Below are 25,706 nucleotides of genomic sequence, written 5' to 3'. Positions count from 1 at the left end.
GCAATTCAAGGTTTATACCAACTTCGTATATGGAATGAGGGAAATATTTTGGAAGATTATATTTGGGTTCTCATACTGCACTCAAACGACTGAAAATCTCCAAAGATTTTTTAAGGTAATCTTAACAGCAGATGATGGATTGATTTGATGGATATTTGGCAGTTGAGATTGTGGGCAATTCTGCTTAGAGAAAACCGGTATTACTAGGTAAAGAGGAAAGGTGTAATTTGTGGAAGTTATGTCAATCATTGCGGGTCTTCATATTTCCTCCCTTGAATACTGTAGGCATTACTTAAGGTTCTTTGACCCCTAGATGCAACCCCTTTCATTCTTTTTACTGTACCTCCTTTCGTATTCTCTTCCATTTCCCTGTCCACTCTCCCCTAACGGTTGATTCACAGTAAAACTGCGAGATTTTCCTCCTGTTACACCTTTCAAACATTTTTACTGTAAATTTCCGTTTAGTTTAAGCGCTAAATGACCTCATAGGTTCCAGTGCTTGGCCTTTGTCCTCAATTCTATATTCTATTATATTCCCACCAGCATCGTTTTCTTCCGTTTACTCATTGTCTGCTCCTTCCGGTCTTATCCCTGCTGGCTGCACGACTTCTTAAACTCCACTCTACTATAATTTTCACCTCCTTTAAGAACAAATCCTAATGTCAAACCCTAGAAGTCCTGACATGAGTTCGTAGTCTCACCGAATTGTAATGATACCTCTTAGCTGCAAAGGGAAGGCTTATAATTTACAATGACTTTAACTTCAAATTTTCTTTAAAAAAATGATGGAGGTAGGCCTATACAGTATTTTCAAGCTGTCCACATTTGGACATCTAATTCTATACGTTAATGAATATCCTTTGGACTTCTCAGAGTCACACAATGTCAAGAACTCCTCTATTTCACTAACATGATTTCATCCCCTTGAGTAGCATTATATCAGATGCAATGCCCATAAATTTTCATTTTGGTGCTCCTCGGTATGATGATTGTAACAATTTACAGTATCCGGTGACGACCCTTTTTCAGCCGAAACCGTATAGATAGCTCTTCGATTGGTTATTTTTCATGAAATGGTTTTATAACTGAAGAGACAATCCACCAAAATCTCAAATTAAATAGAGATGCACAACGACGTCACCGATTCAGATATTGTCAAAATTTTTTGCAAGAAGAGGAAGACGAGACATATGTTGAGTATAAACAATCGCAACAACGTGGTATAGTGCTGCGTACTACTAGTCAGCCAAGACTCCTTATTTGATAGTGGAAATTTTAACATTGCAGTGGCACATGACGAAGGGACCGTAATATACCGTATGTAAAATGAGGTTATGTACATAATTATGTTTAATATAAGTTTTAGAGTGTATATTTGTAATAATTCTGTGAAATAGGCTAGGCCAGGGTTCCAGGCTGTTGTCCACTCCGTAGCCTAGACTAGGCGAGGCCTAATTCTGTTACAACCAGTGGTAACAAGTTCACTATATAACCACTATTTACCCTTGCCCACTTAATGTAAGCAACCTAAAGTGAATCACAGCATAGTAAAGGCCTCATTATAGAATTGCTTACTAGGCCCATGGATGGGTAAACTTGCATTCTAATCCTACCCTTCTACCTTGGCCTGATTCCTGCCAGTCACCACCGGGGTGGGTTGCAGAAGGACGGGACTGCCTCCTAGAGGAAGCTTACTGCATTGTCTCTGGTGTTTAGTGTTACTTGGGGCCGAAGGTTAGGGCACGGCGCCTAAGGAAGGTTATGAAGGGGGATGAGTGTAGAACGACGGGAGCAGGTTCTGCAGACGAAAACATACCTAACCTAACCGAGAATGTCAGGTCCTGACCTAACCAGGCCTTGCCTTCTTAACCTCACATAGGCCTAGGGCATTGCCCCCTGACCTGGCTGGGGTTGGGGGTTTTGACCCCTCCTGGATCCCCCCAAGTAACACTAAACATTGGAGACAATGGACTAAACTTCTGTTAAGAGGTAGTCCTGTCATTCTCTAAACAGTATTATTTTATAAGTTGCCAATACACACTATGAAATTGTAACTTACATTTTTGAAAAGAGCTCTTCATTCTCATTAAATTGAACCCCATAAACACTATTCGCAAATGACAAATAAAAAAATTAGAAAATTTACGACTTATAAGGTAAGAATACCCCTCCCCTCCATAGCTAATACGGCAAAATTGTAACCAGTCAACACCTGTTGGTGAAGTTATATTGGTATTTTAAGGTTCTTTTAGTGCCCTATTATTTCATAGTCATTTTTGCATGAAAAACTCAAAATGGTTTTTCGTGCAAAAATGGCTGGCTGGAGTCTTATTGGCAACTTGTAAAATTTTACCCTCTAAACTACCCAGTCTAGTTAGCCTAGGTCAGTACATGGCATTCTAGAAAAGGTTATAACCTGTAGGTCCCATTGCTAGGTAACCAATTGGTTCTTAGCCACGTAAAATAAATCTAATCCTTCGGGCCAGCCCTAGGAGAGCTGTTAATCAGCTCCGTGTTCTGGTTAAACTAAGGTATACATAACTTAGGTTTGTTTTTGTCTGTGGAACCTGTTCCCTTCATTCTTCACTCGCCCTGTTTTACATTCATCCCCAAGGGACTGGCGCACGTTTTGCACATAAACTGGAAGTTGCCGAACAAAAGGGCTGCAGTCATAGCCTAGTCTGCAATTTTACTGCGTAGCCTATCTCAGAATTAAGGAGTATGAGTGCATGTAGGCTAAAAGGTAATGCATCTACTCAAAACCTTGATGGTAGGCCTGTACAGTAATGGCCCGAAGCTGGGGACTGCAGTGGAAAACCATTTTGCAGGAAGTAGGCTATGAGAACTAGGATAGGCCTGAATTATGGGGATGGATACCAATGTAACCTACTGGTAGGGTGTCTAGTCCGACCTATCCAGGCCCCACGACCTCTGCAACTAAACCTAGGGCATTGTAGCTCGTAAGTGAAATTCAAATCTTACAAAGGTGCAGCCTAACCTAACCTAGAGCAATAAACTAGCAGAAAAATATTGGTCTGTCTGCTTGTATATATAGGCTACCCTAGTTGAGCTAACGATGAGGGTACAGCCAGTGCAATTGCACCTGTTTTTTGTCTGCCAATTTGCATTGTTCTCCTGATGCTTGCCTCTATTCAGAGTAGTGTTTTATATGCCACCCGTACTCTCCACTTTTTTCCTTTTTAGTTCATTCCATGGTTTTATAACTTCCTCACTTTTCCTCTTTGCTTATTCCTACCTGATTTGTTTGAGGCAGGGTAAACTTCATTTTACAGTTTTAGTATTTCCATTTCTCATTCTCATTTCCCACTTTTATCATCACAAGTCTAGGTTTGTTCTCATGCTTCTCCCTTCCATTTTTACTGAACTCCTTGATGAGCTACTGATCAACTAAGAAGCAAAGGAGTCATGATAGTTCTCGAAATGAAAGGTGTATAGATAGACACCAAACAGGACTGCTGTTCCACTTCATATGAGCTGTGAAGACTAGATATAAGTTACGACAAAGCAAATGAAGCCTCAAAACACTTGAGAACCAAACAAATTGGAAGACAACTGAATAGAGTAGAAAATTACAAAGGTGCAAGTTATAGACATGAATGAAGTGCAAAGTAAAGAAAATTATGTACAAACAATATGTTGACATGAAAGGCCCACATAGATATGAACAATAGTGTGGCTGATAGGATTAATGTAAGTTTGAAAAGGCATAATTCAAAACCCATAATAGTTTAAAGTGACGTTCAAAACATGCTCTAATGTTTCAGTGAACAAAACAAGGGGTGGCTACCTATGTCAAGAGGGGCCTCAGGTTTTTTTTTTATAAAACACCAAGTATGAAGGTATCTGACTAATTATAATCAGAGACGATTTCCCTTTATTGTATTTTCACATCCCAAGGCCATGGGAACAGTCATGTGTATCTGATTTACCATTTCATTTATAATTTTTTTTTATAACCAGTAATTGCAGGTGATGTAAGGTATAGTTCTTTCACATCAACCTTTGTAAAATTCCTGTTACCCATAGAGCACTTGGTAGGTAAGTCACATTTACACTTTTTGAATACAATAATGGCACATTTTATCGTCATTCTACCATATACAATATGGTATAGGGTAAAATGTAAAAAAAGTTCTGGGCATACCTAACAGTATGTTTGGATCATTAATTGGTCAAATTGATAAAGAGCTGTTACATTGCCTCCCGTTTAATTAACGACTAGACGTAAATGAGAAATTTTTTTTAAGTTGTAAATCTACAATTTAATATGAATCACTCCTCCCTACAACAATAGTTGGGTCACATGTTGCTTCACTTTAGTGAGGCTCTTAATTACAGATGATGACAAATTCAGGGCTCTTCGTTGTTGGAGAATACTCACTGGGTGAGAGAATATGATTTTTTTTTCCAAAGCCATTGGCTAACATGTCATGCTATGAGTGATAATGTACATGTAATTAAGATAACTTTGGGTATATGGCATTTGAGATTAACATTGTTTTCCCCTTTTCAGAGAAGCATTGTGTCCCGATACTAGGCAGGAAAAACCATCATTTATTGGCAAGGTGTCGGGAAGGAGCATTTTAGGAAGCCAGGTTTTTTTTTTACCATAAATCACCATGGATACAGAGGAACGTAATAAGAAACCTAGTGTTCCAAGCAATCTCCAGAAAAACAAACCGACTTCACTCGTAGTAACACATTTACCAAAAGATGCCACCAAAAGAGAAATCGAAGATTTCTTTGGAGCAGTTGGTCCAGTGCGGAGATGTCATCTAGTGAGAGATAAAGGTAAAATAAAGCTTGTTGGGAAGAGATTAATGCAGCCTATGAATTAGAAATCCTTACATGCATTCAGTTCATACTTGTTGAAGTAATTGTTTTATGATATTGCTGCTCAGGAATTCTTATTTATTTGGCTTTCATTTCAGATTGGGAATTCAAGGGCATGGCATATGTGCAGTTTTGCCATGCCCAAGATGCAGAAAGAGCACATTTATCCCTGAACAGGAAACAGTTTAGAGGTTCAGCCTTAAAAGTCAAATTTTCCCGAACCCAGAAGTACGAGAAAAAGGGAGATAAAAAGATTAAGAAGTTAGATGCAGCAAAGGAGGAGCATTTTGATGGTGAAGTGAAGGAAATACATCAGAAGAAAAGGTCCACAAACAGAAAAAAATTTGATGTGAACAGTGAAGACAGAAATTTGAAGAAAGGTAGAATCATCTTGAGGAACTTATCTTTCCAGGCATGTATTATTTTCTTTTCAGGTAAGGTGTCAATACTTACATGTGATAATGCCATAATTTTCCTTATAGTATATAGCACTGAGAAGTATTATCTTCATATCTTAAGCTAGGCTTCTTATTTTAAGATGAATTGTAGCAAAGAAAATTGTAAAATAGAAGAGGTTGTCTTGTTGATGCAGTATTTAATAGATTAAATAATTGTTTTAACATTTGACAATCCATAAGTTAATAATAGGAGTTACTGATTACTGTTTTTAATTTTTAGGTTACTGAGAAGATAATAAGAGATCATTTCTCCCCATATGGCACAATAAATGAGATAAATATTGTTCGTAAAGATGGCAAGAAATTAGCAGGTTTTGCATTTTTGCAGTACGAAACAAAGTTGGAAGCATTAAAGGCTATTCAAGAGTGCAATATGAAGCCTTTGTTAGGTAAGTGGGAATTCTTTCTTTCAGTTGTAATGCACTTTGCCAAGTATTTTACATGGCCATTTTCTGTTTTTGCTGTGTGTTGTTTTTATTATTTGGGGGTTGAACCAGACAGATGAATAAAAATTCTTATTGCAATACACTCCTGAACACCTGAATTAGCCCTGGTCACCTACCAGCCCAAACTACATCCCCATAGCTTTTACCCACTAAGTGGGTAATTAACTGTCAGTGTTACCAACACTTACAGGAGAATCTTGTCAAATGAGTTACCTGAAGCACCCTTGGTAACGCTGCTGCAAGTCCCGGCCGAGATCCCCAATTGCTTTTTGTTCTCTATGCTGTGTGGGTGTGTCCCATATCAGGCAAACTTTTGGTCATTTAGCCCGACCCTCATTTAAAGAATTTGGACATCAGATTACGATTTGGACTGTTTTCAACGCCTTTTCTCCTGGATTGATACTTTATTGACTGGATTTGGAACTTCTCTCCTGGTTTTGACACTGGGATCAGTACTTTGGACTCGATTGGATAAGTCAAACAAGAAGACGTCGCCGTCTGCTAGTGCCGATGCTTCCACCTCATTTTCATATTCCATGACAGTCTTCTACTGCTGGAGATGCTGACGCTCATCGGTCCTGCATGTCCTGCAGGGGTAGGATGAGTACCCTCAAACATGATCAACATTCTGTTTGTATTTTGTGTAGGAAGATGCAGTGTAGTATCAGGCAGATAGGCGGCGAGTCTTGGTCGGTAGATCAGATGGAAGAATTATTCAAAAAGTTAGAGGACAAGTCATCAGCTAGTACGTCTAGTCTATTTTTCTAGCTTTATGACTAAATTAAAGGAAACTAAAGATAGGGAGGGATAGTAGTACTAGTGTTGTAGATACTAATCGTTCTTTTGCAGCCCCCCCGCCTGTTACAGAACCAGCCCTAATGGGCGGCGGGTGTCATGGAGAACTGCAAACCTCGAAGGTAGGGTCTGCCGGCCCCCCCAGTGTGGAGCAGGCAGTGTTGGCAGTAGATTTCCCCCTTCCCTCTAAAAGCATAAGTTCTAAGGTGGATTTAGAATTAGGAATCACTCAGACGAGTGGGAATACTACTTTAGGAAGTATTCAGGAAGAGTAGTTGAACGTGCAGTCTTCTTTGGGTTCAGGTTGGGTTGGGGTCGCTAATGTTTAGGCCTCTCATTTAGATCAATCGTCGGTTTTATTTCCTGCTTCGTGCTCTTTACAACAAAAGGTTTCCAGATCCGTGGAGGGTCGTTCAGATTTGGTTTCTGATGTATCTGGTTCTGAATTTGTTTTGTCTTTCCTTGTATACTCCTTCTTCGAAGGTTCCTTTTCCTTCAGGGGTTAAAATTTTTTTCATCTTGTGATGGTGGTAATTCTGGCGATCAAGTTTTCAATGTTGCTGAATATAATGCAGATTTGTTGGGTCCCTCTAAAGGTTATAGATTCTAGTTAGGCAATGTTTCAATTTTTGGTTTTCCAATATTCATGATTATGTCTTAAGGAATTTTCTGAATTTGCTAATGATGTCTATCAAGATTATCATGGGGTGGGAACAGAATCAGTCTATTTTCTTTCTTTGAAATCTATGACCTCTTCGGCTGTTACGGAATTTTCCTTTTTTCCCCATTTTCTTCTAAGCCTTCTTCCATTGCCCTGACTCAGTCTTCTTTTTTGGTCCGCTCTTCTGAGGGTTCTTTGGGGTCTTTGTTTGCTCATCCTGTTTTCTTGGCTTTTAACTCGGCAGAGCAAAGGCTTTTCTCGGTTCAACCCTGTGATATTAGAGCCTCAGCAGCTCCCTCTCTCTCTTCGGGGTTAAGGGAAGGGGTACTTTTAACGGATCCGTCTTCTTTATTACCTTTTGTGAATCCTGTAGTTTCCCAGGCATCCGGTCTAGTTGCTTCTCAGGTGTTTGCGGAGGTGTCAGCAACTCCTTATTTTCATTCTTTGTGGGTTTCTAACCGTAATGTATCCTCCCCGATTCTTGCAGATGCTACGGCAGTCGGCAGTTCGCCTACGCAAGCGTTCAGTGTATCAGCACTGATAGTTTCCTCAGCCTTTCCATTCTCTAGGATAGCTGGTAATTTATCTTCCTCTGTTACCTGGGGTCAGTACCTCGTAACTTCCCCTTCAAAACTCCTTTGAGTTCTGGTCCAACGTCGGCGTTAGCGCCCCAGTGGTTACTTCTTCCTTCATCCTTCTCAACTTTCCTGCAGGTTTCTCTGTCCCTCCGTCTAAGGCATCCATGTAGGTTCAGGGTTGATTCCGGGTCATCAAGGACTTTTCCTCCCTTCTTCATTAACCAGCAGGTCTTCAGTTCCGGATTCCCATTCTCATGCGGTTTTGATACATCCGGATTTGCGTGGTTCGGGTGTTGCGGCCTCTTCGCTCTCAGGAGTGGGTGTTGTCCACCCAGGTGTGGCTGGCCCAGGTGTTGCGTCATCGTCGTTGGGTGGTGCAGGGTTTGCGCAACCTACTTTGGTGCCTCCAGTATCTTCAGGATTGATACGTCAGGTGTCCGTCTCGCGCACCCAGGTGTGGCGAGTTCCGGGTTTTCGAGTTTGGCATTTGCTAGGGGTCGGCCTGTCTCTTTTCCTGTTTGGCTCAGTCGGACCAGTCCGACAAGGATTGTTCATTTGAAGAAGAGGATCCATACCGGATATTAGTTTTCCTTCAGCTAATGAGAATGAGTATAAGCGGATGGCGCACTTCATCCATACTCTTTATCCTCAGTCCAAGGCTCCGGAGGAGCCTACAGTACTGAATCAAGCGATGTTCGAGTCGCTATATGCTACGGAACCGGTAGTTGCTCAATCATCAAAGAATCTGGTCTGGTTTGGCCGTGTCGGGCAGGCATTGAGGGAGGCAGACGTAGGTTAGTGGCTTTGATAGGGTCGAGTAAGCAGGATTCAACCTTGCTTCCTATTCAGGAGGGATTTTTACAAGGTAGCTTTTAACCCTTCTGCGGGTGTCAGGGTTCCTCTCAACGTATCTGTTGAGGCTCTTTTCTCTCGGGTTCCTTCGTCAAATTGTCTGTTCTCAGTTTCATCTAGGGAGGCTTGTATCTTGGAGGACACCTTTTGCAGCCAGTCGGAGGCCTTGTCCCACTCTATGTGGATGCAGTCCGGGTTGATAGGGTTTTCTCAAACAAGATGGATATACTCCCTCCAGTCCTGTACTGCCTGACATCTCATCACTTCGGTTTCAATGGGGCTGGCATACCATGTTAACATTTCATCTGACTGTACAACGTTTTTTGGCAAGAAGAGGAGGGACTTCTTTTTAAAGCTTCAGCCTCACTACCCAGACATACGGAGACGGTTCTGTTGAGGGCGCCTTTTGCTCTGCAACAGTCTTAGGGAGGGGGATATTTCCTCCATGGTCAATTTCGTGTAGCCGTTGTCAGCAGTAGCGTCACAGCAGGCTATGATTAGTGTGGCTGCTCAGGGTTCAGGGGATGTGGCCAGTATAATGAACTTGTTGCTTCTAACTCATGTCTCCAGTGTCGGCAATTATGCATCATCGAGGGTACAAAATGTTGAAGTAGAGGTGTACCTGTCCAACCGGGAACAGCCAGTACCCACTTGGAGACACTTGTTGTCTCTGTATGCTTTTCTCTTCAGGTATGTCTCAGGAATTGCTGGGACTTCCACATCGAGAATGCAGTTTTAGTCTGGAGCGATTCTTGCTTGTCGGATCTTCTGTGATAGTCAGAAGAAGTGCATCTGACATCCGGAAGGTCTATCGTCTCCCCTCTTCCCGACGTTCATCTGTACTCAGATGCCTCATATCAAGGTTGGGGTGCAACCTTGGAGGAACCCAGGCTTCAGGCCTCTGGGGGAATCGGGAACAAGAGGAGTCATAATCTTCGGGAACTCAGGGCCATAAAGGAAGCTTCAGGTGTTTTTCAGTCCTAGTGCGCAACAGAGTAGTGGGTCTGCTTTGCGACATGGTAACTGCCATGTCGTATCAGAGAACTCGGGGGGAACAAGATCTATAGAACTTTAGAGGTGTATGCTTTCCACCATTCAGCCTCATTCATCAGGTAATCAGGAATTGCGGGAGTGTCAAGACATCTATGACTCTAGCTCCTTGCTGGCCCTAACGCCCTTGTTTTTCAGAACTCCTAATGCTCCTTCGGAAGTTCCGATGTTCCTTCTCATGCGGAAGATCTTCTAGACAACTGCATTTTCACCATTATCATCCATACTCTTGCGTGATGAATCTAGTTGCAGGCGACTGCTGAGCAAACATCTAGACAGACCGGACTCTCTAAAGCTATGTCTAGACAGTGTTTCTTTCAGCTTGAGAAAGTCAACGTGTAAGCTTTACCAGGTCAGCTGGACATGTGGAAGTCGGTATCATAAGGAAGGTCATTCCATCTTTAGGCCTGCCATAACCAAATTAGCTGATTTTCTCTTATTCCTTTGGAAAGTCAAGATTCTTTCGTTTTCAGCTATTGCTGGCTACCGCTCAACACTTAGCAGTACTTTTTTCCATCTTCCTGAAAATTTCTAGTAGTTAGATCTTTTATGATTTATTACATTCCTTTAAGTTTAACATCCGGTCTTGCTGACTCGGGCTACTTCGTAAGGTTTGTTGGAAGTTCTAACGTTAAGACAACTGATTAGGTGTTTTCTTTCTTTCGGCTTTAGCTGCAGCTAGAAAGGTGGGGGAGCTTTGGGAAGTTTTCTAGGTTGGTTTCCTAGGCGGGAAATGATATGTATTTCTCTTCTTCCGGAATTCGTGGCGAAGACAGTGTCGAAGGCTAAAACTCTGCCTTGTTCGTTTAAGGTTCTTTATCTGCAAGTGTTCGGTTCTGGCGATCCAGCGGGGATGTCTTTATGTCCAGTGTGAATATTAAAGTCTATTTATCAAAAGTTGAGAAACTCCGTCCGCTTCTGTGTACTCTTCTTGTCTCTCCATGGAATCCTTCCTGTCCGCTGTCAAAGAATGTGATTAGTTACTTTCAGGAGAGCGGGTTCCTGGTTCTTGGTTCATAAGCCCTCACTCCACAAACATAGTTGCAGGCACACTACACGATTCTCATGTAGTGCGAGCTTTATGCCCTTGAATACAATTTAATTTTGACTTTACATTATATTTAGCATTTAACAGTTTTTTTATTTAATTCAGCACCCTTCCCAGAAAAAAAAAAAAATTCCAGATGTTACTTAATATTTCGAATTTCCTTTATTGCTGGTGATTTCCCAGGCTTCTCAGAGTTCGTCCTCATCTTCTTCAGCTCTGTATTTCCCCAACCGCACAGTATTCGGAGTATGTCCACATCATCTTCCTTTCTAAGGAATTGTTCAGTGTCTTCTATTCTGGAGGCAGTTTACTTGGAAGTCCATCTCAGTATTTTCTTCCTTTACTTAAGAGACATTCAATTCGCCGCAGAGCGTATAGCAGGGAAGTCTCCTATCTAGAGTGCATTCATTTAGCTGAGGTGGTATTCTCTTAGTGCTAAGGCTTGGAAGGTTATTCTCTTAGTCCACGCATAATGGCGAAGTGTATTTTCTAGGGTGCGGTCATTTAGCTAAGGTGGTATTCACGAATGCGGTGGTTCTTAGGTTAACCAGATAGAGGAATTCCTTTTAGGCTTTAGAATCTTGAGCAACAGTGATAGTATAATCACATGAACTTAGGTTTAGTACATTTTAAGTATCCTAGTCTTTGATAGTTTCCCTATGAGAGTCCAAGGGGGTGCTCTTGTAGGCTAGCCTAGGCTCTTTCGTCGGCGCTGAGATACTTCTTCACTTGTCGGTTGTCGGCCTTTGCTGCAACCTGCAAGGTGGAGGGTCAATGGTTCGGCACACTATCTCATTCCCTCCATACATTGTGGGCTCTGAATAGCCACTTGAGGGGTTCTTCATTCTCCTCCTTACATGAGAGTTATTCTCTTAGTCCGTGTGTAGCGGCTAACTCTATTATCGAGGGTGTGTTCATTTAATTGAGGGGGTAGTCTCTTAGTGCAGAGGTTCTTAGAGGCAGCCACTTGGAAGTTGGTGTCGGTTTTCACGACTTTCTACCTCAGAGACATTCAGTTTTCTTCGGAGAAGAGTTATTCGCTGGGTCCCTTTGTGGCGACCAACTTGATCTTATAATTACGTAGTAATGTCAAGGGTGGGGGCGGGACTTTAGGTAATGAATGTAGTCTAAGGAACTTAGAAGTCTCTGTTGGTCGGGATTCATAGTGAGAGTATTAAGTTTGGCGTTAGTGCTGTGAAGTTAGGCAGATCCATTGGACAGGTTTGGTTTCTTCAACCTCTTCTGCGCAGACATCGGCGGCAACAGGCGGCGAAGAACTCGAAGATCCTGCACACTCAACTTCTCCATACATGAGAGGCTACAATAGCCACATGGGAGGTTCATCGTTCTCCGCTACTCAGGGAGGCTGTGATTAGCCACATGGTAGGTTGGTTTTTGCTACTCTCTATCCATGAGGAGGTTTGAATACCACATGAGACGTAGCTCGATTCGGACAGTACCTAGACATGAGTAACTTCGGGGGTACTCTCTTTACAGGCATCCTCACCTGCCGAGTTGGATAACCAGGTGAGGATACATTCATTTATACAGAGTAGGCAAATAATGAGTTACCTGCTTTCCCTGTTGGCAGGTTGGGCTGAATTAGATTGATCCCACCTCCTTAAAATTTTCTCATTCGGGCTAATTCAGGTGTTCAGGGAGTGTATTGCAATATGAAGTTTTCATAATACAACTAATATTGTAATACTTACCTGAACACTGAATGATTCCCACCCTCCTCCCCACTTCAATTTGAATAGTGAATAATGCAATTGTGGATCTTGGCTTCACTCGGCCGGGACTTGCAGCAGCTTGCCAGCGGTACTTCAGGTAACTCATATGACAAGATTTTCCTGTAACCGTTGGTAACGCTGACAGTTAATTACCCACTAAGTGGGTAAAAGCTATGGGGATGTAGTTCGGGCTGGTAGGTGACCAGGGCTAATTCAGGTGTTCAGGTAAGTATTACAATATTTGTTTTATTATGAAAACTTCATAACTCAAAGTTTTTGATTATTGGGATAGGACAACATTTTTATCCTTATTGGACTTGGTGACTTTAAGTTTTTGAAGATTAGATCACAAGTGCTATATCCACAGTTTTATGTTCCCTTGGGGAAATTAAGGTGATAAGTTTCAAAATTTAAATTGTGCTCTCTTTTTTTTTATCACATTATGTGTTGCACCCTTTCACTCATACTCAAATGCATCGTCATTTTTTTATCCTATTGACTGCATGTGAGTGTAGTAAGCTGACAAAGATGTTGTGATTGTATGGAGTGGTGAAATTGGGCTACATTAGCCCAAGTCTTATTCTTACTATAATCATGGTATTAACATTGCCAGTTTCTATTTGTCCATATAATGCTTTTATATTCTAATGTAATATGATAAAGAGTTTATATTGTATTGCTTTGTAATCTTATCCTGTCTTTATAATTCTGCTTTGCTCTGGTATACCTTATATTATTTACTTCATATTAAATTTAGGTATTGGACATTGTATTTCATGTATACATTTTACATTATTTGGTGTGAGGTATAATATGCTGTAATGCTAGTGATGTTTTGGCATTTATATATATCTGTGATGGTAGTATGTAGCATAATGGTTAGTCTTGCAGTCTTTGGATTGTGAATACTGTATTTTATTTCAGGACGCCCAGTTGTAGTTGATTTAGCTGTTGCCAAAAAGAAGTACGAATCACAGACTGTAAAAACTGAAGATTCAAATGACATAAAGGAAGAGGTAGTTGAAATTAAACAGGAATTAGGAGAGGAATATTCTGTGAGTGGTGAAAGTTCTTTCAACTCTGGCTATCCAGATGTAAAGATTAAAGAGGAAAAACTAGACGAGGATGAAGATAAAGACAGCGGGTTAGAAGATAAGGATGACAGCGAGGATAGCGAGGGAAGTGATGAAAGTGGTAGTGATGATGATGATGATGATGAAAGTGATGAAGACGATGAGAGTGAGGAAGAAGAGGAAAGAAAAGCAAAGCCTACAAAACAGCCAAAGACAACAAATCCCAGTAAAGATGTAGCAGAGGAAAGGACAGTTTTTATCAAGAATCTTCCTTTCGATGCCTCTGAGGAAGATATTGCAAATGTTCTTTCAGAGTTCGGAGAGCTTAAATATGTCCTCCTTTGCATGGATCCTCTTACAGAACACCCTCGTGGAACAGCCTTTGCCCAGTTCAAGGTGAGCATTGATGATCATTTAATTTTTTTTAAGGCTTTGAGGGTATGCATACAGATTGCAAACTACTGTTTGGTTTTCAGTTATAGCCAATAAATATGTGTATTTTTTCAAAGAACCTTTTAGTTTAGTGGTCTGGTTAGACTTAACTTTCAAAGAATTAAGATATCAGTAATTATGTCTATATACCCATGACTATAAATGACAAAGAGATTTTATTTTAAATTTAATGTTCCCAGAAATTTCATGATACAGTTTTACAATCTAATTCATGCTTTTTTATTTTTAACAGACTAGAGAAAGTGCTTCTGCATGTTTGGCCAGAGCAGAGGATCCCTTGACGAAAGAGAATTTTGTAGTTTTAGGTCGTCCCATGTATATTTTTAAAGCTGTCAGCAGAAACACCTTAATAGAAAAGAAAAACCAAGAAAATGAGAAGAAATTTAAAGATAAGCGTAATCTTTATTTAGCCAGGGAAGGATGTAAGTATAATTGTCATGCCAAACACTGTAGCTATAAATTTTAAGGATTAGGTTATCCTTAAAAGGGTACAGTCTTATCAAAAGAATGCTCATTGTTGCGATAGAGGTACATTTTTTCATGATGAGTAGTTTGTTATATTTAGCTGTTATGGTAAAAACCTATAACAATTTTAACTGAGGTACAGGTATTTTGTTGTATCAGTACAAACCTCTGTTTTACTGAAGCCTTGAAATTTTGGGGAGATTAAAGCTATTATTATTGTCAAGCAGTTTACAGTAAAGCTGTTAAAAATCTCTGAAGTAATGGTAACTATTAGCATCAGTTTCTTGTGATTTATCAGTAAAGATGAATGCTGTTATGGAAATATGTGGACATAGTTGGTGATTTTCTGAATGCAATTTAGAATGCCTGAAGGAAAGAAGTACTGAATGGTGTTACAATTCCTGAAAGTGAGTTACAAAGACATCTTAGATCACATAATAATGTTCTAAAGTTACCCCCTTACCTTGCTTAATCTTGGGTTGTCATCATCCTGAGTATCTACAGAAGCAACAACTTCATAGTCTGGCACCCTGTTTTCATCACCATTGCCATTGAGTCGCCAAAAATTTCTGAAGCCTCCAAGCTTTGCTTGAGCCCTATGGTTAATGAGTCCAAGTTTGAGGTGGACAGGAAGTGCCAGCCTTCAGAAACCTCAGTTCACCATGAACTTGCACACACAGACTTTTTGTAAGCTTAGACCAAGACATGACCATGTCCATATCCTCTTCTTGTTCTCACTGCTAACATTGGTAGAGTAAGCATGAATCAGCCCTTTGAACTTGCAGTGTTATGAACATATTAGTTTGTCCAGAATTCAAGCTTTTTTTGTGGAGAAAGTCATCTCACCCACTTGTTTGGCAGGGGTTGCCATCATAAAGAAAGGAGAAATCATCTCACCCACTTGTTTGGCAGGGGTTGCCATCATAAAGTTAAGCAAGCTTTTTTTGTGGAGAAAGTCATCTCACCCACTTGTTTGGCAGGGGTTGCCATCATAAAGTTAAGCAACCTTAGTGATAGTGGTTGTGGTTATTAACATACTTAGGTGAAAATAAAAAAAAAAAAAAGAATTTCTGGTAGGTTACTGAGTAAACTGATTAAATAATTAAATTTCTTCCAGATTGCTAAAGCATAATATGGTTAAGATTCTTGTACCATATTGTCAGTATCACAGATTTGTGAACAGTAAGAGAATAATTACCACCTGCTGTTGGGTCAAAGATGTACATGTGGGGACATTCACTCTGAGCGCTTCTGCTTCTGTCTAAAAGACATACAATTATATGCCCTGTAGGGGGCTAGTGACGTCAGTGCAACTCATGAAGTGCACTGTAGTCATTACTTAAGGTTCTTTGCAATGTTCCTTCAGCTCCAAGCTGCAATGTTTTTTCATTCCTTTTACTGTACCCCCGTCCATATTCTCTTTCTTCTGCCTTACTTTCCACCCTCTCCTAACAAATATTTCATAGTGCAACTGTGAGGTTTTCCTCCTGTTACACCTTAAAACCTTTTTACTTTTAATTTCCCTTTCAGTGCTGAATGACCTCATAGGCCCCAGTGCTTGTCCTTTGGCCTAGATTTTTTATTCCATTCCATTCCATATGATTATTTGTGTCTGGGGACATGTGGACAGCAAATAGGGTTGTACATGGTTAATGGGTTTGTGATGAAACACTTGAGGGTATGAACATATATTAATAGCTAGGTTATGCAACATTTAGGAGATAATTATCTTTACTTTTCAGTTATTCGTCCTGGAACTCAGGCAGCAGTAGGACTATCAGAAGGAGACTTGAAGTTTAGACATATGCGAGAACAAGTAAAACGTAGGATGCTGAAGAATCTGAATATTTTCATCTCCAAAACGCGTCTGTGTATTAACAATTTACCCGAGAAATTCACTGATGGTGACCTCCGGAAGTTATTCCTGAAACATGGAGAACCAGGCTGTAAAATTACTGAGGTGAGTAGGTATAGTAATAGCACTGCTTATTTGTTGAGGGTTCAGGTGAAGAAAAGTCTCGGTATACAACTGCCTAATGAAGTCTTGCTGATAACAACTAAGTTTTTTTTTGTATTCTAGGAACAGATTTCTTCTTTCTGTATTTCCAATTACCTCCTGTTACTTTTTCAAGTGAACACTATATTCTGTGGACAGTTGAATTAAAAGTCATTGGCTCCTGTGGGCTTGTTCCATATGAATAGTATTCATCATCTAACAATAATAGTAATTCAGGTTTTGTAATAAATAGTACTGTATTACAAGAGTTGTCTTAAGACTAAAAATATTTTCTCTCATAAAAACAGACGTTAACTTCCTTGAAATATTTTGTAGCATAGTAGATATCAGGTTACATGGGTTCTGCTTAAACAGTACAAAAACTTAGTCATTGTTCCATTAGGTATTACAGGAAAAGTAGGCTAGGTAATTGGAAGTGAGGATGAGAACCAAAGTACAGAAAGGATTAGGTAATATGAAGTACTTGAATAGACAAGAGAAATAACTAGTGAATTGATATTACTCAGAAAGTTTAGCAAAGGTTTTTGCCACTAGATGTGGAGATTACTTATGATTTAAGTTTGATTTGGAAAACAAAATCAGAAACCATGGAACTAGCATAAATTTACATTAATCTTTAGATCAGTCAACTTTAAAATGTGTGGTCTTATTTTTAGGACATGTAAAACTTATAGAGAAAAATAAGTAAAATTCTTAGAATGTAAAGTCAGTCAGCCTGTACTGTACTCGCCTGTGGTTTGTACAAAGCCACAAAGAGATAACTAAATCAGTAAAAAAGTATGAAGGATGTACCTGCTAAATGAGCTTTATGTCCCAAATTATTTAGCATAGTCAAAAGAACTGAGTATGCTTAGTTGAGAGTAAAACTAGAAGGCTGGGAGAGAATAGAAATTCAAAGAGTAGATTATAATTTGGCTGGTGCATTGCCTTATAAATGCTATTGGTTTTGTCCATATAAATATAATGAAAAGCACACATGATGTGAGAAGTTTGTTTAGCTTTCATTTTTCAGTTTCTAGCTACAAAATTCTCATCGGCAAAGATGTTACGCACTGATATGTTATACAATAGTGGACGATTTGAAACTTGTTAGGTTATACGTCTGTGTTACATTATTATTTATGATAATGAGGAGATTGGAGTGTATGCCTTTCTTTTGCATTTACATGGGAGAAATGGGCAATGTCTTCTTCATACTTGGTAAGTTTTTCCACGTGAATTAGCTTTCATTACATATCCATTCATTTGATTAAGAGACGTAAAGAGCATATTTTTTTAATGGATAGTTATGTATCTATATATGCTGCTCTTCTTTCGTAATCATGTTTGATATGCTAATTCACTACCTTGGCTTCTGTAACTGAATTGTCTTCTATGGTATCTTTCTCAGTGAAAAGTAATTTTGCCTTGATCTTTACTTTTGTAAGATAATTCTGTTGGTTAGTGAGATTTAATCTACCCGTAGAGATAAAAAGTCAAGTTGAAAACAATTTTGGGGAGTAAACCTTATTGCCTGAAAGATTATGTTAGTTAAGTGTAATAAGGGTATTATCTGCTATGTTGAATTTAGTTGTATATAACTAAAACATTTAAATTTGTATTCATAATAAACTAGATATGATTGTTGGTAGGTATGTTTGTATTTCATGATTTTCAATTGAGAATTTTTCTTCTGCTCTTTCTCCAGGCTCGAATTATGCGAAATCTACGTGACATTGGTGATGATGGGAAGCCCAAAAGTCGTGGATATGGATTTGTTTCATTTACAGAACACGAGCATGCATTAGCTGCCCTTCGAAAGTTGAACAACAACCCTAATACATTTACAAAAAATAAAGTAAGCTTGATATTTATAGTTCATAATATATTATATATTAATGATTGGCATTTGATTGCTATTATTATTACGTGGTGTAATGTGATCACTGAGTCACAGTAGACATACTGTATATGCAGTACAACCTCTTTACAAACGAAGTCAAACTTCCCCTTAGGAGGGTAGTACCTTCAGTGCAGCTCTCACAGTGCACAGTAGGCATTACTTAAGATTCTTTGCGGCGTCCCTTTGGCTCCAAGCTCCAACCCCTTCATTCCTTTTACTCTACCTCTGTTCATAGTCTCTTTCATCCATCTTACTTCCCACCTGCTCCTAACAATTGTTTCATAGTGCAACAGCGTGGTTTTCCTCCTGTTACACCTTTAAAACCTTTTTACTTTCAATTTCCCATTCAGTGACTACATAGGTCCTAGGTCTTGACCTTTGCCCAAATTTTATATTCCATTCCATTCTAACTTCTAATTGATAATAATCTTTGGAACCATCACATAAGTACCTCATTGTGCATGCTGTATAAAATATTTCATAATTCTGATGTTCCTGTACACTGAGAGATCTTCCCAGATCATACCATCCACCACTTAATACTAGATATGCAGTTAATTGTCAGTTTTGCATTATCTTCTTTGAGGGTCAGTACATATTCCTAATTTTATATGCTTATTTTGATATCCCCATATTAGAAATGTGATGAACATTTCATACAAATTTTTGCAAGTGTATTGTTTATTTGGTATGACATACAATAACGTAATTTCCTTGCACAGTCTTAAATACATTGTAAGCTACTTGAGGTTTAGATATCATTGGGTATATATGCACTCTATATAGACATAAATAATCCTAGTAATTACTTGGAGTAAAAATAAAATATAACTTGAGAGAGTAGGTATGCATTAGTTTTCTGCTTTGAGATTGATTTACTATCTGCCTTTTGAAAAGGTAAAGCTTGCGAGAATTAAGATCTATTATGAAAATTATTTTTATTTACCTGTAGAGTTCTTTAGGTAAGTCATTGTTTTCTGTTCTTTTTTCAGAGACCGATCATTGAATTTTCCATGGAAAATCGTGAAATTATTCGAGCTCGTGAGAAAAGGTTAGAGAAAAGCAGAGAGAAAAATGCTGCCTTTCATAAAGGAAAGAACTTGAAAAATTCAGAACTAAAAGGTAAATACATGAATATATGTACTCTTTATTATGAAATTCATTGTCAGTATAAATCTTGAATATGTCATTTGTTTAGTCAATCATATCAGGTTTATGAACTTGGATAAGTTCCAGTACATTATTTAGTTGCTTCAAGGTGCTGGGGTATGATCATTCTCCTTTTATAGTACCTCTGTATTCATTATATAAAGCTTCAAGTTTCTACACCAATAGGTTTTGCATGCAATTATTTTTTGATTGACCAAAAGTCGGTCTGTCTTATGGAAGACATTCAAGACTCAGAAAGTTTTCCAGTATACAGTATTAAAGCACATAAGTGCATAAGGTTTGTATTTATAGCTACATTTTGCATTGTATGAAAAACTTTTTCATAATATGGGTTTTATTTTTTCTATTTTGTGACTCATACTAATTTACTAATAGGAAAGAAAAGCCAGGATGACAACAACTCGACAGACAAAGAGGAATGGACGAATGACACGTCTTACATGGGTTCTAAATCTGATCCTTCAGCTGGGGTCAAGAATGCTTTACCAGCCAATATAGGACCTAAGGTATGTACTTAAATATGCTGATCACTACTTATGGATAAAATGATATTGATGTAGCCTCAGTCTATTTTGGAAGCTTATTCAGCCTATCCATGTTTGATCTTTCGCTGAAATCCAACTAAAGAATTTAAATTTTTTCAATACAGTGAAAACCCATTACTTAATTACATTACTCCTGACCCCACAGTTCTGCATGTCTTTGGATTCTTATGCAGCTCATGAGTTGGCCTTGTTAGAGTATATTTCAGTTGTATCTGATTACATTACTAGTTACAAATTGTATGTTTTTTTCTAATTTGTGATGGGATAGCTGTGGTGAATAATAGTCTGAAACCTAGATTAAAGGCTTTATTTGACTCGTTTCAACATCACCTGTAGAAGAGAAAGAAAAGAAAGATATGCATTAATCATTGAACAACTTATAAACATGAGAAGAGAAAGAACAGATAAACATGAGAAGAGAAAGAACAGAAAGATGTGCATTAATCATGGAACAACTTATAAACATGCAGTCTGCATAGTTATAGAATTCACACTTTCCAGAGGTCCCACTTGCATTTCCACTCAGGTTCAGATACTTCCACTGAAGCTTGAACTACAATGCTCAGGCTAGTATTCAAGGAAGCTGCATTCATATGGACCATCTCCAAACTTCTGACAGTTGATACAGCTGTCTCTAATGTCAACTCTGAGCTTTCGAGCAGATGCTGACTCATAGCAGGAGAGGCTAATTCATTGGTGAAAGGATCACAAATGGCTTGATCAGCATGCTGGGATATATTGACAGCTTCAAATTGACAGTCTTTTGCAAAGTGCTTCAGTGATTGCAAGAACTGATCTGTGGTTCTCCTGCTTGCTGCATTTTAGTGGCTAGCACATGACAGGGAAAGACAAGTGTTGGTGGGTTTAATTTTAGCTGGTTTTTGTGATGCATAGTTAATTAGGGTGCTGAGCTTATTAGGAGCCTTAAACGCCTATTGGACGTATCATACGTCGACTAAAATTGTCTGTTGGGTGCTGAGTGGACGTACCGTACGTCGACTACAAAAAATTTCAACCTTCGGTCAACTTTGACTCGACCGAAATGGTCGAAAAACGCAATTGTAAGCTAAAACTCTTACATTCTAGTAATATTCAATCATATACCTTCATTTTGCAACAAATTGGAAGTCTCTAGCACAATATTTTGATTTATGGTAAATTTTTGAAAAAACTTTTTCTTACGCACGGCGGTAACTCAGCAGAAAATTTCATAAACTTTTCGTCATTTTGTCGTAATTTTTGCACTGTTCTATATTAGCCGTTACATAAAGTTTTATATATGAAAATGTGTGCAATTTCATGTACAATACAGCAAAATACAACCCTTGGTTGTAGCTTTTATCAGTTTGGAAATATTTTCATATAAACCACGATAACTGCCAAAATTTCAACCTTCGGTCAACTTTGACGCGACCGAAATGGTAAAAAACGCAATTTTAAGCTAAAACTCTTACGATCTAGTAATATTCAATCATTTACCTTATTTTGCAACCAATTGGAAGTCTCTAGCACAATATTTCGATTTATGGTGAATTTTTTAAAAAACTTTTTCCTTATGTCCGCGCCAGAAATTCTTTCACACGTTGTCGTAATGTTTGCACTGTTTTATATTAGTCGTTACATAAAGTTTTATATATGGAAATGTGCGCAATTTCATGTAGAATACAACAGAAAATAACTCATGGTTGTAGCTTTTATCAGTTTTGAAATATTTTCATATAAATCACGATAACTGCCAAAATTTCAAGCTTCGGTCAACTTTAACTCGACCAAATGGTAAAAACGCAATTATAAGCTAAAACTCTTACATTCTAGTAATATTCAATCATGTACCTTCATTTTGCAACAAACTGGAAGTCTCTAGCACAACATTTCGATTTATGGTGAATTTCTGAAAAAAATTTTTTTTCCTTACGCCTGCTCGCGGTAACTCAGCCGAACATCTCAGAAATTCTTTCGTCATGTTGTCATAATGTTTGCATCGTTTTACATTAGTCGTTACATAAACTTTTATATATGAAAATGTGCGCAATTTCATGTAGAATACAACAGAAAATAGCTTATGGTTGTAGCTTTTATCAGTTTTGAAATATTTTCACATAAATTACGATAACTGCCAAAATTTCAACCCTCGGTCAACTTTAACTTGACCGAAATGGTAAAAAAACGCAATTGTAAGCTAAAACTCTTACATTCTAGTAATATTCAATCGTTTAACTTCATTTTGCAATAAATTGGAAGTCTCTAGCACAATATTTCGATTTATGGTGAATTTTTAAAAAACATTTTCCTTATGTCTGCGCAGTAACTCTGCCAACATCTCAGAAATTCTTTCGTCTCGTTGTCGTAATATTTGCACCGCTTTATATTAGTCGTTACATAAAGTTTTATATATGAAAATGTGCGCAATTTCATGTAGAATACAACAGAAAATAACTCATGGTTGTAGCTTTTATCAGTTTTGAAATATTTCCATATAAATCACAATAAATAGAAAAAATTCGACTTTCGGTCAACTTTAACTCAACCGAAATGGTCGAAAACTACAATTGTAAGCTAAAACACTTACAGTCTAGTAATATTCAATCAATTAGCTTCATTTTTCAACAAACGGGAAGTCTCTAGCACAATATTTCGATTTATGGTGAATTTTGAAAAAACTTTTTTATGTCCGCTACGTTACAAATTCATGCATCATTTTGTAATATTTTCTCTCTGTTGCTTTGATCGTTTTAAAATTTGTTATATACCAAAATCATTGCAATTTAGTGTACAATACAACTAAAAAAATTAACTCAATTAGCTTTAACCGTTTTGCTTACAGCGATTTGTATACAATTATATACAAGTTTTTTTTTTTTCGCTGTCATATATTCCAATGTTTATATATGATAATGATATTTTTTTTCATTTCTGATGGTTGCATACTAAACTTCAGGTAATGAAAAAATTAGCCAAAACGAACTCTTAATCTTAAAAACTAAGCGTGCTGTGATTTTTTTATAAAAACTTTTTTTCCGCTTCGGCACTAACTCACCGAACGCCGCCGGCATACAGGAGACGTTTTTGTAAATAGGGCTTCAGCGTTAAAGGGTTAGGTGGATTATCCCCACCTGGATACATTCCTTGTTTTGTCAGTACACAGCCAGTTCAGCACATGGGCAGAAAGATACTCCTTATATGAAGGCTACAGTTTGCATACCTAGGAAAAATATTAATTGTAAGAATTTGTAATATCTGCATTTTGTAAAATTGGTTTTGTTATTAGCACTGCACTTTACATTTGGATGATCATAGGATAATGCAAAAGTCCACCATTTGCAAAATTTTTCTTGTAATGTTTTCTATATTACATATTCAAGATGTATTCAAGGTGCATTTTATTTATAACCAATTTTTTATATATTTAGGTCCGAGGAAACAGAATCAGCAGTAAAATCACAAGAAAGCAGCTTAGAAAGCAACACCTAGACCGACAAAAAGGTCGTAAAAGGTTAAGAGTCTTCGACAACAGAGAAGAGGAGCCAGTTGCCAAAAAGTCTAAGGAGGAAGTGACGACGACAAAAACAAAGAACAAGAGGCGGAAGAAGCCTCTTCCTAAAAATTTAAAATCAGAATTGAGGAAAGAAAAATCTTTTAATGACATGGTTCATCAGTACAAGCAAAAGATGTCAGCTGTAAAGAATGAAACTAGTAGTAAAAAGTGGTATGAAGATTAGATGTAGTTTTGTAATGTATCCTTTCCTTATTGAAACCCCAAACTTTGCTAGAGTACCCAATAATGTACAGAGGTGTTCTTCTTGGGTAGTTTTCATTTAGAGAAACGTACTCTGACAGTTAAGTGTGGTTCTGTACTCCTCAGGTTAGAATGTTATTTGTAAGGCTAATTCACCAAGCAGCAGTTTTTCCCTCAGAATGTTATGCAGAAACTTTTCTTGTGAATTTTAGTGAAATGCATATTTTTTTCTAAATTTCCTTGGCAATATATTTATATTGTAAATTAAAACTTTTGTCATGGTTATTATTCAGTAGAATTCACTTGTGTGAACTGGGAACAGTGTCTATACTGCAAACAAACCTTTTCTTTTACTTAACATCCAATAGGCATGTTTAACCAAGGGCTTACTGCATGTGTAAAACAAGCAAAATGTGATTAATGCTTGGTGAAATATCACTTGCTAGATGATCTTAATTTTCTCCATTCATTTTTATGTAAATATGTTTTATTTATTGCCAGTTGAATTTGGTTTTTATTTTTGGGATTTTATATTAGGTAGCATTTTTCTGTAATGTAATTTTAGGGCTCAGATGTTGTTGCATAACTTTTCAAACACATTTTTCTCTGTAAGCCAGTTTAATTATTATTGTCTTCGAGTGCCTCCCTTTTCCTTAGTAATTTGACACTTAATGGTTCATAGTGATTGTGAGTGTAGATAGCCAGCAAATGTCCAGCATTGCTTTGGCTGGGGCTGTATGTGTTCAGGATTTCCTTTTCTGTGTGACTAATATGCCACAGCTTATGTGGCAAGAGCTACCTGGACAGGCTTCCAACTCATTCATGTTTAATTTGGATCAAGACCCTCTACTGTGTGCTTCTTGGTAGGGGCAGAATTGTTCCCTGCAGCAGACTTGTGAAACATGCTGCCACTGGCCATACAAGCAGGAGTATTCATTTGCTCAGAAGAGAATATACAAAGACTGAAGCTGATGCATTTGATTCACTTCTTCAAAATCTGCCTTGTTTCAAGCATGTATACCAGAATTGGACTAGCTGAATGTTCCAGTAAAGGAGAAAGACTCCTCTTGAGGTGTGAGCCATGACTGCCTTCATCAGAGTCTTGCTCTGCTGTGACAAGTTTCCTCAGACTGGACCTCACGTCCCTTCTCACTTGTGAGAAGAGGGCTCTATTTGTCTGGGTACCCTCAGCCAAGATGTGTCTCTGCCATCTACCTTCCATCCATTTTCTTCCTGTTACTATGCTTCTTCCTTCCACTCTCTCTTGTTGACTCGGTATCCACTTCCCCACTCGTCTTTGCAGTGAGATGTGAACTATCTGGAGTCTCCCTTCATGTCACACTTACTGCAGATTTTTTTAATTTTTTTTTGGAGATGCAGTTTGATGATCTGTCAGTATCTCAGCTTCTCCGTGAATGATCTGTATCCTGGATGGCCCAGCAGTGAGGTAGGGAAGCAAACCAAACCTCTTGGTTTCTTTTACAGAATAGAATGCTCAGGAAATCCCTAAGTTGTATAACCACAAGGAGAAAACACTGGAGCAACCCCTTATCATGAATCTGAAGACTGAGAAAGGAGAGAGAGCAGGATGGCAGAATGGAATCCAGGCACTGCTCTGAAAAGTCCCAACAATCTCTACCTGTAGAAGAAGAGAGTATGAGAGAGACAGTTGATAATGTTTCTCTAATACACATGCACACTTGTTATAAAAATATGTGGTTTATATGAACCACAATAATGGTTATGGATCTTCAAACTTGTATTGTTAAAAAAAATCCATTAAAAGAAAATATGTTGCAGAAATGAAATAAATTATTTTTTCAAGTATCCCTGGTAGACTGAAAAACACAACAGAAGAAATAAAAGTATTTTTAAATAATAACTGTTATT

At 38.2% G+C, this 25,706-nt stretch overlaps 1 protein-coding gene across 2 annotated transcripts; it reads left to right on the top strand.

The window, feature by feature from the left end:
* Positions 1-965: 965 nt before the first annotated feature.
* On the top strand, positions 966-25,692 carry LOC136845281 (RNA-binding protein 28). 2 transcript variants are annotated; one of them, XM_067115433.1, is made up of 11 exons: positions 966-1,317; positions 4,535-4,812; positions 4,953-5,266; positions 5,533-5,701; positions 13,400-13,944; positions 14,234-14,423; positions 16,209-16,426; positions 18,171-18,320; positions 19,358-19,487; positions 19,911-20,041; positions 23,491-25,692. In XM_067115433.1, the coding sequence occupies exons 2-11, from the start codon at positions 4,641-4,643 to the stop codon at positions 23,797-23,799; spliced, it is 2,328 nt and encodes a 775-aa protein (XP_066971534.1). In that variant the 5' UTR covers positions 966-1,317; positions 4,535-4,640; the 3' UTR covers positions 23,800-25,692. The 2 variants fall into 2 exon arrangements, with proteins under 2 accessions (XP_066971534.1, XP_066971535.1); XM_067115434.1 differs by having other exon boundaries at positions 1,213-1,336.
* Positions 25,693-25,706: the final 14 nt, after the last annotated feature.

The sequence above is a fragment of the Macrobrachium rosenbergii genome, chromosome 13 (genome assembly GCF_040412425.1).
Source record: "Macrobrachium rosenbergii isolate ZJJX-2024 chromosome 13, ASM4041242v1, whole genome shotgun sequence".
Taxonomy (NCBI): domain Eukaryota; kingdom Metazoa; phylum Arthropoda; class Malacostraca; order Decapoda; family Palaemonidae; genus Macrobrachium; species Macrobrachium rosenbergii.
The sequence above is the reverse complement of the archived record's forward strand: the minus strand, read 5'-3'. Positions and strand labels throughout refer to the sequence as shown.

What these genes read in the sequence shown, in the direction of transcription:
- LOC136845281 (XM_067115433.1), top strand. Translation starts at nt 4,641, where the DNA reads ATGGATACAGAGGAACGTAATAAGAAACCTAGTGTTCCAAGCAATCTC. An exon ending in TGAGGAACTTATCTTTCCAG is followed by an intron (nt 5,267 to 5,532) that starts GCATGTATTATT and finishes TTTAATTTTTAG; the next exon opens with GTTACTGAGAAGATAATAAG. An exon ending in ATACATTTACAAAAAATAAA is followed by an intron (nt 18,321 to 19,357) that starts GTAAGCTTGATA and finishes TTCTTTTTTCAG; the next exon opens with AGACCGATCATTGAATTTTC.